At 31.2% G+C, this 13473-nt stretch overlaps 1 protein-coding gene across 4 annotated transcripts in view; it reads right to left on the bottom strand.

The window, feature by feature from the left end:
* The window catches only part of LOC118194998 (serine/threonine-protein kinase 16), a 74936-nt gene that overhangs the window by 35358 nt on the left and 26105 nt on the right, over positions 1–13473 (bottom strand). For 3 of the 4 annotated variants that reach the window (XM_085811287.1, XM_085811286.1, XM_085811288.1), the window contains exon 5: positions 11492–11639. In XM_085811287.1, the coding sequence (XP_085667413.1) occupies positions 11492–11639 (148 nt within the window). The remainder of the gene's footprint in view (positions 1–11491; positions 11640–13473) is intronic. The other variant, XM_085811289.1, reaches the window with a different exon arrangement.

Genomic DNA, 13473 nt, shown 5'->3' with positions numbered 1-13473 from the left:
CAAAATCTGGAGGCGGAAGGAGTTAGTCTGTAAAGAACGCTCCTGAACTCTACTAAAAAGACCTATGATGCTCTTGACTAGAGAGAACGTAGAGAGAACATCGTTAGCAAACTCCTCACATTACGAGTACTGTAATTCATTTTAACACCTTATTTAAAGAACTGTGAATGGCAACGACTTAACTGAGAATTACGCATGCGTAAAGAGATGAGATTTCTGTGAGATGCCTGTTAGAGGAGAGAGTTTTGGGAAGCTGAGGTGTGGAGACTAAATTTGTCCAGTGATGACGAGTGCTATCTTCGTTAACGTCTCTGATCGTGTCACCAACTCGGATATGTACTCAAGTTTTTCTAAATGTATTAATTAAATGTTGTATCTGTGTTATGTTGTGTAATTAAAGTGATTCATCACCAATACCAGTGTTGATTCCGTTCCCACTGAAGCATCCACGACGTCACAGTTGTTTATGGTCTTCATATCGTTTAGCTTGGACAAAATTCTCTTTTATAGGCATCAATCCATTTACTTTTCTTCCAAACATCAATTCTGAAGGTGACTTAATTTCATCTGAAATAGGAGAGTTATGATATTCCAGTAAAACTAAATATGGATCCTTGTTGTCAACTACAGCTTTTTCTAACATTCGCTTGACAGTTTGAATATGTCTTTCAACCATTCCATTAGACTGTGGGTATTTTGGACTTGAAGTTCTGGTTTCAAAATTCCATCTTCTTGCAAAATCTTTATATTTCCTGCAATTATATTGTGGACCATTATCCGAATATACTATTTTCGGAATACCATGTCTTGCAAAAATTGATTTCAATTGCTTTATCACTGCTACACTTGACAAATCTTCCAAATGTCCAATTTCAACATATTTGCTAAAATAATCTATAACTATTAGATAATCCCTTCCTTGAAAGTAAAAGAGGTCTGTTCCCAATACTTCCCATGGACCATTAGGTATTTCTTTAGATATCATTGGTTCTTTAGTATTAGCTTTTTGTAAACTTAAACATGTTTGACAATTCAGTACCAAATCTTCAATTTCTTTGGACATTCCTGGCCAATATAATATTTCTCTTGCTTTGATCTTGCATTTTACTACTCCTAAATGACCATAATGAATTCTGCTTGACATATCTTTTCGTAAACTTCTTGGTACAACAACACAGGAATTTTTAAATATTAATCCATTTGCTTCTGATAGTTCTTCTCTGAAGTTAAAATATGGTTTTGCCAGTTCTGGAACCATACATTTTTCATCTGGCCATCCAGTTTTAATTAATTTTCTTAAAACTTGTAGTTCTTCATCTTTTTCTGTTTCCAGTTGAAAAACTCCCATTTTACCATTAGACATTGGTATACATTCTACAACTAATCCAACATGAGCTTCTATTTCTCCTTCAAAGAAATCAGATCTTTTATCAGTAAATGATCTTGATAATGCATCCGCTATAAAAAGTTCTTTTCCTGGTTTATATTTTACCTCAAACTGATATGGCTGTAATCTTATACGCATTCTTTGTAGTCTTACAGGGCATTTATTTAATGGCTTTTTAAAAATTGATTCCAGTGGTTTATGATCACTTTCCACAGTAATATTTTTTCCAAATATATACTGGTGAAATTTCTCACACGCAAATACAATAGCTAAAGTTTCCTTTTCAATTTGAGCATAATTCTTCTGTGTATCTGTTAATGCCTTAGATGCATATGCCACTGGTAAATTATTCTGCAGTAAGACTGCTCCTAGTCCTTCTTGAGATGCATCTACAGATAAAACTACTGGCATGTTTATATCATAATACTATAAAACTGGTTTATTTACCAAGACATCTTTTAGTCTTCTAAATGCTTTTTCATGTGTTGCATTCCAGTTCCAGATAACTTGTTTTTTCAACAAATCTCTTAAACATGATGTCAATTCTGATACATTAGGTATAAATCTAGAAACATATGTAATCATTCCTAGGAAAGTTTCTAATTCTTTCACATTTTTTGGTGGTTTTATATCTAGAATAGCCTTAATTTTGTCTTCATCTGGTTTTAAACCATCTTTAGAAAATATATGTCCCATATATTTCACTTCATTCAGCCCAAATTTACATTTATTTAAATTAAATTTAACATTCTTTTCTCTGGCTCTGTCCAACAACTTCTTCAATCTTGAATCATGTTCTTTTTTATCTTTACCCCAAACTAATAAGTCATCTATATATATTTGAACTCCTTCTAAATCACTAAAAATTTCAGAAAAACTTCTGTGGGAAACTTCTGGTGATGAACTCAGTCCATATGGCAACCTCAAAAAACAATATCTACCAAACGGAGTGTTAAATGTAGTAAATTCACAATTTGAATCTGACAGTTTAATTTGCCAAAATGCTTTGTTTGCATCTAAAATACTAAAGACCTTTGCATTTGTCATTTGAGATGAAATTTCTTCAAAGGTTGGTATGTGATAATGTTCTCTCAGTATATTTTGGTTAAGGTGCTGAGGATCTAAACACACTCTTAAATTTCCATCCTTTTTCCTTACTACCACTAATGAATTCACGAATTCTGTTGTTTGGTTAACTTTCTTTATAATACCATCTTTTTCCATTCTTGCTAATTCCTTTTTTAATGGATTTAGTAAGCTAAGTGGAATTTTCCTACAGGGTTCTATTTTACCAACAGCTCCTGGTTTTAATTTAATATGATATATATATCCAGTTAAATTCCCAGTTCCTTTAAACAAATCTTGATATCCTTTTAAAAGTTCTGGTAACTTTTCATTAGAATCAGGATTTACTGTACAAATCCTTTGTATTAGGTTTAATTTTTGCAATGTAGGTAAACCTAAAATAGCTGGAACAGTTTTATCACATGCTACAACTTGAAATTCTATTTCATCTTTGTCCCCTTTTGATGTTTCACATAATAATTTACATTTTCCAACTACATCAATTGTAGTACCATTGTAATTATTTAAAGTGACTTTTGATTTAGTCAAATATTTCTCTCTTAAATTTAATTGTTTAAATTTAGGCAATGGTAGCACATTACACTGAGCTCCAGTATCCAACTTAAATAAATATTTAGATATGTTTACTTTTAGTTTTTCAAACCATTCGGTTTTATTTTTAGAAAATGGATTTATATCTTCTACTGACCCTAAAATATATTCATTACCATTATTATGTAACTCTTGCTCTAAATTATTCTGTACAACATTAAAATTTTTAAAAGTGCACATTTTAGAAAAGTGATTTTTCTTTTTACAGTACAAGCAAATCTTATTATAAGCAGGACAGTTGTATAACTTATGAAAAGTTCCACATTTTCTACATGGTTTTGGATTATTGTACTTATTTCCTTGATAGTTTGAAGAAGATTTAGTACTTTGTTGCTTTTGTTTTACATGATAGTCTTTCTTACAAGGCTGACTTTTTTCCTCTGAAGGTCGAAATTTATTACGTTTGATGGCTTCTATTTTATTTTCTTCAGTTAAAGTTTTCAGCTGAAGTTCTGCTAATTCAGAAGTTTTACACATTTTAATACATTTCTCCAATGTTAACTGATCTTCCCTTAATAATCTATCTTTGAGATTTTTATTTAGAATTTCACTTAATATTCTATCCCTTATTAAACTATCTTTTAATTCTGCAAATCCACAGTTGCTACTTAATTTCTTTAAATCGGTTAAGAAGTCATCAAACGATTCACCTACATGTTGTGTTCGACAGAAAAATATACGTCTATCAACACTTTCATTTGCTTTCGGTATGCAAAAATTTTCGAAAGCTTCAATTACTTTGTCAACATCCTTCTTATCTTCTTCACTTAAATTAAAAGTATTAAATTTTTCAAGTGCTTCTTCACCAATTATATGCAATAAAATAGCTACTTTAATTTCAGTTGATTTAGTAATACCACCAGACACTAACATATAAATTTGGAATTTTTGTTTCCATTTCTTCCAATTTTCGCTTATATTTCCTTCAAAACTTAGATTACTTGGTGGCTTTAATCCATCCATATTTAATTTAGGACTTAGTTTATATATACGTATTTTTAGCCACTTCCAATAAAAATAAACAACTCACTTACCAGCGATATAAGTTTCGATTTCACAGTAAACAACTTCCCATGATGTTTTTGTTTAGAACATCTTTACCGAGGCTGCATGGTTCTTCAAAAAAGATTTTCTTTTTTAATCAACGACCGCTGCGCCATGTGTTGTATTTTATATGTGTTGGTTACGTGCTCAGTGATGATTACAAGATGTACACAAACATCGTTCTACATTACTCATCTACTATACAGTTATGGTTAAAGATAATAATAGATACAGTTACAGTTACATATATAACACTATCTGTGTTTAAAATGCGAATTTTTGAAGCTGCGGACTATCCACCAGTGCGGATAATACGCTGGTTGTTCACGGTTAAAATCGGTGAAATTTAAAAAATACGCTGTCGTGAACTGCCGATGATCAAATATAAAAAAAGCGCGAGATTCCAAGAAAACATTCGTATGTATCGTATTGATAGTAAACCATAGAGCATAGTGCAGAACGAATGAGTAGTAGCAAGTAGAGCTTCTAAAATCCAGGCTGACGCATCAAGCGATGCCGGGATATGAGCCAAAGAAAGTCTTGTATGAGCACTGACTTAGCGCAACCAGAGTCTTGTATCCCAGTATCCTTCGCAGTGCTTTAGCGCAACTGCCGGGAGGGGGAAAAGTAATTGATGCGTCAGCTTGGTTTTTAGGAGCCATAGTAGCAAGTACCTGGAGTACAAAAAAAAAAAAAAAAAAAAGCGTGATTCGTTTACTTATAGCGTGGTTTGGCAACACCGAGTGAGTGGGGTTGAAGGTCACATTTCATTACCACTTATCACAAGTATAGCACATTGCACAGTATTTTGTCTTTCATCTTTGATAACGTTGATGAAACATCGCTGGGAAAAAGATGGAAATAGAGAAGTGGGCCGTTATTGGTTTAATCCTAGTATTCGGTGCACACGGGATTTGGCTACTTTTGCCGACTTTATGATGAGTAGTTAATGGGTCATTCAAAGAAAATATATAGTTAAACATAGTATATACTATGTATATAGTATATATATTATGTGTGTATATACATATACTATGCATGTATAGTATATATATAGACATTCTTTGGATCATTTTTGGTATTAGCGATAATTTTCAAAGTCGCGCCAAGGCTGCACTGTATACTAGGATTTTACCCCGTTATTTTGAAGTGGACGAGAAAGCGGTGAGAAATTGGCGCAAACAAAGGATGTGTTTAAAAAGCATGGGAATACTGCCGTATTAAAAAAACGTAATTTCGGACGTATAGTCCGCGGACTATCTGACGATTTTTGAAATTTTTTTTATATGAAATCTTGTGTGCGGACTATACGATGGTGCAGACTATACATGCAAAATTACGGTACTTTCATAGGAAGAAGGCTGGGAGTGGGAAAGTTTCAGTTCAGAGTTTTGGTTTAGAATTAATTTGATTGGACAAGAGGTATTTGCATTAAATTGTTACATAAGATAGAAAACTCTGGAACCTGTGAAAAGAGATGAATTTAGGGGTAGATCATCAAATTTAGAATGTTAATTTTGAGGTCGTCAATTATTTGTTTGAAACAGCTATCATGTTTTGTTATATCTTACATATCCCCCCTTCAAAAGAAAAGTTGGGTGAGCAGGGTGGAAGAACAAGCATTAGAGCAGCAAAATGTGAAAGATATAATTTTAAAAATACAAACATATTAACTTTTAAACAAAAAATTATTGTCATAAAATTTTGACCGATATTTTGAATCAATTTTGACATTTCACTGAATGTCATAAAATTTTGAATTCAATACTAATTTTAAACACTGTACTCTTTTAAAACAATTGCACATTTTAGTGTTTTGAGATAAGAATGTCCAATGAAATTTTGTAAAGTTCTTGATAGTTCCACATGGTAAAAGTTCAAATTTTTTCACAAACTAAATGTTCAAATAAAATTCTTTCAAATTTTTGTTGATGAAAATATTTCTATTTTATTACAAATTAAGATGCCAATTTTCATATTATTTAATTATGTTTTTCAAGGAAGGCATTTTAAAATATAAAAATTTTGTAAAACATCATTCATAAACACAATTTCAAATTTTTCACTATTATTAAGACATTTAAAATTTACTTATTCTTTACAAAACTTGTAGACTCCACAACTTTATCTAAATACTAGCATTTCCATCATATTGGTTTATGAGTTAAGCAAACTGGTGTTTAATATTCTTCACCAGTGGCCAAAAGATTTGCCAAATTAGCAGTTACTGTAGAAAAGGCCTCCGTTCCTTCTGTAGAGGCAACTGGCCTTTTTTGAACTGCTGTCATTCCATACGAATATTAAAAACACACTCCATTTAATAAAAAAATAAAAATACTTAGATTAAAAAAATGCATTTTTTCATAAGGTGAGAGCCTTCAATGTTTATCATAAAAACATTAAAGAAATTCCTAGAATTTAAAATTTTCAAACAATAATTTCATTCTTAAAATACAGTAAAATTTTGAAAATATATAAATTCAAAATATGTAAGATAAAATTATATGAATCAGAATTATAATATAACTATAAACATTAATTCTTCCTCTCTATGCTAAAATCGTAATAAATTCTCTGCATTGCGTCATTTCTAGATCACTCTATGGCCCGCGCAGCTCTGATGACGTAATAATTGTAAACCAAAACTTTTCTCTTTGCGTGCTTCCATCTTGCATAACTACACACTTCAGCTTTTGCTCTCTACTGTGCTAAGATGTAATTTCGCTGGCTTGCTTTCTATCTCAACAATATCAAAAATGTAAATCTTCTGTGGAAAGGCACGACTAGAGTGCCAAGTGATTGTGGCCACAAATATCAGTTGCCAATATAAAAAATGGAATTAAAACTGATTCGACTGCCAAGTTCTTTAGATATTACCAAGTTAGCATTACTAGCATACTACGCAATCAAAATCTTCTTCAATATGGGCCTAATCAAGCATCTACAGTGTTCCGTCTTTTCCTTTGTGCTTTTAATATGACAATTAAGCCAGTAGGATAGTTTCCTGCAGCCTGAAACTTCAATGGAAAATATAGTTCAGCTCTTCAAATCATCGTTTTGTGATAAATCCAAGATAATGTGAAAGAAGTGAATCATCAAATTTGTTTTTTCAGTGTTTAAAAAAATAACAGATCATTCTTCTGCTGTGGTGTTCTGCAAGTGCTTCAAAAAAAATAATCACGCGTAGTGTTCACAGATTGAAAGTAATCTCTCGATAAATTGAGAAGTTCGAATACCTAGTGAATTACCGTTTAGGAATTAAACATTACAGCGGGTTCAAGGTCGATCTGAGTTAGTGTTTGCAAGTATATGCGACAGAAAATTTTTTGCACTTCCACTTTTTCAACAGCTAAAAAATTATTACATTCGTGTGAATCTAGCTGAGGAACTAAATTATTTAATAAACTGCGGATTCTATAGTTTTCATTTCAACTTTGGTTAAAATTTCTGCAATTTGTTTTGAGAAAATCTGAAATTCTTGTTCATTAATTTTTCTAATTTTTCATAATTATGTGTGAGCAAATTAAGTAATGAATTTTAAGCTATTTAAATTATTCATAGGGAAGGATATTAAGATAAGTTTCTATGTTTTTGAAATTTTGTTGAGAATTTTGAATACGGATTTTATAATTATTCTAAAAATGAAGTAGGTGTAAAAAATAAGTGAAATCATTACAGATACGTAATATTAAATTATGGTAAATGCATGTTAAATTTATGGGTGATTGTATGTTAAGTATAGTGTATGTCAAGGGAGTACTGGGTTCCTAAGCAGAGGCCTGTAATTCTGTACATTTGTTCCCTTCACCCTCTACAAGTAAGATAATTTTGGAGGCTCTCATTTTATGAGTGTGTAATTTTTTTATATTATTATTAGTACAGTCAAAAGTCGTTAATTCGGACACCCATAATTCGGAATGATCTATAATCCGGACATAAAAACTAAAAACTTTCTGCGCATGCGCCGCGTTGACACATGCGCATAGGTGTTTAAGCGTGCACGTAAGACCTTTTATGACTGCACATATGAGTGTGCGCAAGTGCAGAATACGTTTCCGCATGCGCGTTTTATGTATAATGGACGTATAAGCTAAAATTATCTAATTATCTATTTCAGTTAATGTTGATGATTGCGTTGTTCCTTAATTTTCGAATTGGATCCGGCTTATTATTTTTTGCAGACTGTAAGAGCAATTTTATAAAAGTAAGCTTAAACTTTCGATTATATCAAATAGAATTTCCGATATATATTTGTTAATATGTAAAGGATCTAAAGCGAAAGTATGTTTTGAAATTCGAAATCTGTTTATCAATTTCACGCTGCTCGGCGGGGGGAACGCGCCGGCGTTGACTGTAGTAGTAGTATTTATTATGGAATGTATTAGTGCAGTTCTCAAAGGCCAGTTACCTTAATGCAAGGAACGGAGTCCTTTTCAAGTTACTGCCTAGGCACCCTGGGCCACCAGTGCAGAGAACACACTGGTTAGCTCAAGAGGACAGCCCTATTGATGGATATGTTTGTTTAGAAGTATTGCGAGGTTTCCAGTTTGGTAAAATTAGGAATTGTAAATGAAAGATGATAACGGTGAAACAATAAATTCTGAAAATCTTAATCCTATTATTTATGATGTTAAATTATAATTTATCAGTATGGAAATAAGTATAATAAATATTTATGTGCATTACATTTAATTATAAGTAATGATTATGTAAAAGTTTATTTTGTGATATTCTGTAATAACAAGAACCTTCCCTGAAGAACTCTCAAACAAAAAGACTTTTGGACTGAAATGCTGAAAAATTCAATAGGACTCTAAAAATTAAAAATTTATTTAAAAATTTAATATTTATAAATTATACTTTACAGACAAAAATTTTATGATTTTTTTTTTTTTTTTTTTTTACTTTTGCTAGTCCTTAAACTCTTTCTCTTTAAAAAGGCTTCTCTGTAGCTACGCCTTTTTCTTTTTGAAGGGGGGGGAATATGTAAGATAAAATTATACGAACCAGAATTATAATATAACTATAAACATTAATTCTTCCTCACTATGCTAAAATCGTAATAACTTCTCTGCATTGCGTCATTTCTAGATCACTTTATGGCCCGCGCAGCTCTGATGACATAATAATTGTAAACCAAAACTTTTCTCTTCGCGTGCTTCCATCTTGCATAACTACGCACTTCAGCTTTTGCTCTCTACTGTGCTAAGATATAATTTCGCTGGCTTGCTTTCTATCTCAACAATATCAAAAATGTAAATCTTCTGTGGAAAGGCACGACTAGAGTGCCAAGTGATTGTGGCCACAAATATCAGTTGCCAATAAAAAATGGAATTAAAAGTGCCTCGACTGCCAAGTTCTTTAGATATTACCAAGTTAGCATTACTAGCATACTATGCAATCAAAATCTTCTTCAATATGGGTCTAATCACGCATCTACAGTGTTCCGTCTTTTCCTTTGTGCTTTTAATATGACATATATATATATGATTCCATACCAATGTGATTTCCTTTACATTGGTTAAAGTAATAGAACCTTAAAATTTCATGCTAAGGAGCAGGAGGCATATGTTTGGGCACATAAACTCTCTGTTGCCCAACAATGTTGGTCAAAAATTCCCATTTGCCTTCTTCTCTTTTTCTTTTTTGCATCCAGAAACTATTCAAAAAAACGTTTTACATTGGTGAATTAGATTTTCTAGAGGCGTTTTATGTTCATAAAAATCTTTAATTTCTTGTTAATGAACCCTATTCCAATCTGTCTTTACTCTAAGCTTTCAAGGAAATTATTTCCTAGCTGTTTTCCTTTCTAACCAATAGATGGCAGCAGTGCATTGACATCCTTCCTCTCATTCCTACTGCCTGAACACTGGCCACAGAATATATATCATTAAGAAGGACAACTTCTCCGAAACAGCAGTGGCTCCCTTCCAATGTAAAGGGAAGAAATATCTGGCGTCAAAGCTCGAAGCCGGTGTCGAAGTTCGAAAGTCACGTTATTAAGAGTTCATAAAATGAATATTGTTTAAAATTTCTTTAAAGGAAAAGAAAATATTTTCTCATGCAAGTACATTAATTAATGGATTAGTTCTTTTGAAAAAAAAAGTACAAAAATCCGAGTTTAAATTATTGCAAAAAGTCAAAGAAACGACATTTTGTCAAAGAATGTTTCTTCTTTGTTTCTCAATTTCTCAATCTCAATCAAAATAGTGTTCCTCAATTTCCTGTACACATTGTGGAGAGGGAAATTCTCACCACCAGGTTCTGTAGAAAAATCCCTTGATGAATTTTCCTTCTGCTAGCAGCGTAATAGCAAACTGCTTTACATTACATCTATGGAACCTTTCCCTCTTTACATAGATGTTCTTTGAACTGACTTCTCTGCCATCATTTGCAGATCTGCAGCTGACAAAGAAGGTTCTATATTTAAACCTCCTAAACTAGGCCTACAAATTTATGAATATTGCACTTATTCTTTTTGCTTTAACTCCTCTAATAAATGTTATTCTCTTTTAATTTTGGTAAAATTGTATTCATAGGTAATTAATTACAAAAAAATATTCTAGGTTGGGGGGGGAGATGAAAACGGAAATTGATAAAAAAAGAATTTTTATCCTTAGCAGCAATACAAAGTTGAATTATCAAAATACAGTAGAGTCTTGCTTATCCAGCATTCTGCTTCTCCAACATCATCAAAACATAATCAATTGGCAACAGAAACTGCAAGTTGTAAACATCATCTTTTTGTTGTTCCCAAACTCTATAACATGGCACACCTGTCTATACTATATGTCTGTTATTCAGTGCAGTGCACTTTATGCAAGAACAGAGAATGACAATAAAAAGAAAGAAAGCTGTAACAATGGAACAATAACTTTATACAGTCAAGAGATTACAAAGACAATAATACTTGTCTATCATGCTCTGCCATATCAGACACTACACAGACCGGTCCCAGCTGTATGTACCATCCATATCAGGATAGTCAAAAGTCCCCAGAGAGTTTGGAAGTATGCTAATCCCGCCACAAACCATGGGGGTCCCAATTCAAGATGGCAGCCTTCAAGAAAGTTTCTCTTTAACCCTCTCACTGTGTAATTTTTTTATCAAAATATGTTTAAAAAGTGCATATTTTTATTACATATTTAAAATCTACATATATGTTAGAGTTAAAATAGACAAACATTTTTTGAAAGAGTTTTTTAAATATAGAAATTATATACTTAATATAGAAATTTTTTAAATATAAAAATTATATATTCAATATAGAAATTATATTTTCAATAGATAATTTTGTTTTAATTATTAAATACTGTTTCTTAATTTTCTACAAATAATACTGTTTTTTAATTGCTTACAGGAAAAATATAAAACTGTTCATACTGAATTAAGAATAGGTGTAAAACTAACTTGCAAAGCTCTCGCCTCAGACGCCTTACGGATTTCTTGCCTAGCTCTGCCCATTGAGCCGAAGTCCATCCACACTGGAGAGTCATCGTTGCTCATTAAAACATTGGCAGGTTTCACATCTCTAATTAAAGTTTAATAACATAAAACAAAATCAGTATTAAACACATATTTATGACATGCTGAGAAAGGTAAATTATATTTTAAAAAGTCTGGATCAAGATGCCAATCATGTAAACCAAATATATAGTGTTCTAACTACTAAGGTAAAAGCAGCTATCACATGCTAAAATCATAAAATCTTATATACCATGAAATTTAATTTTTATAAGTGAAGGAATTTTTTTGTTATTATTACTAGTCCAAAGGGATTTGAGTCCCAAAGGACTATTACTTTCATTTTGGCATTTTGTGTCGAACTCCTATAAATGTTGGTTCACTTTTCAAACTGTTGCCACAAAATTTTAGAGTCCTGCATTATATTTAAAGAAATTAAATAATGAAAAATCTGCATAAATCTATGTTTATTTCTCACATTGTGATAAAACAACGGTATCTAGAGCCATCCAATTTTGAATTACATAATCCTACTGCGAATATGGGCATCCGAAATTTGAAATTTTGAATTTGTTTTAATATCGATTTTATATTTTGTAAAACTTTAACGAATTTTTGAGTAACAAACTCAATGATTTAAAAACGAGCAATGGCAACACACTATGGGAGAAAACCCTTTTTATCTCCAGCGCGTCGAACTGCGTATCGGAAATTCTAAAGATATGCTCATTTTAAAATTATTTTGTGACATTGCTATTGAACTAAATTTTATGGTTTAAGTGCAAAGAACATGATATTTAATAAATAAAGGTAACACACAAAACGTTAAAAAAACACCCCTTTAGACGTAATTTAAAATCTGAAGCATTTATTTTTTTTATTTATTTATTTATTTATTTATTTATTTTTTTTTTTTTTTTTTTTTTTTTTTTTTTTTTTTTCATTGTTTAAAAGTTTGCACTTTTTCAGTCAATAAAAAATAAATACATATAAATAAACCAAATCTAGGAAAGGATTTAGATTTCTGCAGTCACCCAAACGGCTCTTTCAAAGTTTAATATGGTTTATCAATACGGTAACCCAGCTGGAATAACAACACATTTTATAAGACACTAGATTAATATTATGCATCTTCTGTACATTTGAAAAGTGAAAAAATATATAATTTTATAAAAATGTTTAATGGTTTCAATGAATTAATTAAATGCAATTTTATTTAAATCAATTGGGTTTAAAAGTAAAAAAATAATAATAATATTCATAAGAAACTGCATCAATCGCTTTTAAATAGCTTAATTTGTTAAATTATAACAGACAGATTAAATTTGAAAAATGAATATCTTGCATGTTGCTGAATGACAACAGACTTGAATGAAAAATGCATCTACAGTGGAAGACATTTAAAGTGATATTAAGTAAATTGACATATAAAGTGAATTTAAAGGAAATGCATCTACAACGGATAATTTAAAGTGAAATAACACAAAATCGTAACATGCAACATAAACAAGTGTATTTCTTTGACACATTTTTATTCTTTTTGTCAGCAGAGTTGTAAAGTTCTACAACAAAAATCTGGTCCCGGGGTGGGGCGATAATCTTATTTCTTAATTTTTTTTTAATTGCTCAAGAAAAAAAAATCACCCATTCACCAAGTCTCCTCCAATTAATGAATTTGATTTCCATAGTCTTCAGATTTACCAAAATCATTAACTTATGTTAATAATTTTAATTTCAATCCTGTTCTTCAAGATAGATTTAAAGGCCTTGCATCATAATTCTACTTTCTTTTCAATTCTTCCCTCGATAATTTGATCCTTCCTCAATAAATAATATTACAATTGTTGTTTTATTTATATACCTTACTTAAGCTGTAAAATTTTGGGAAATTGGCATCCAAA

Source organism: Stegodyphus dumicola, chromosome 2 (genome assembly GCF_044657685.1).
Source record: "Stegodyphus dumicola isolate Sdum_Otavi_A_Nest chromosome 2, ASM4465768v1".
Classification (NCBI taxonomy): domain Eukaryota; kingdom Metazoa; phylum Arthropoda; class Arachnida; order Araneae; family Eresidae; genus Stegodyphus; species Stegodyphus dumicola.
Note: the sequence above shows the minus strand (reverse complement) of the source record. Positions and strands in the feature narration are given on the sequence as shown.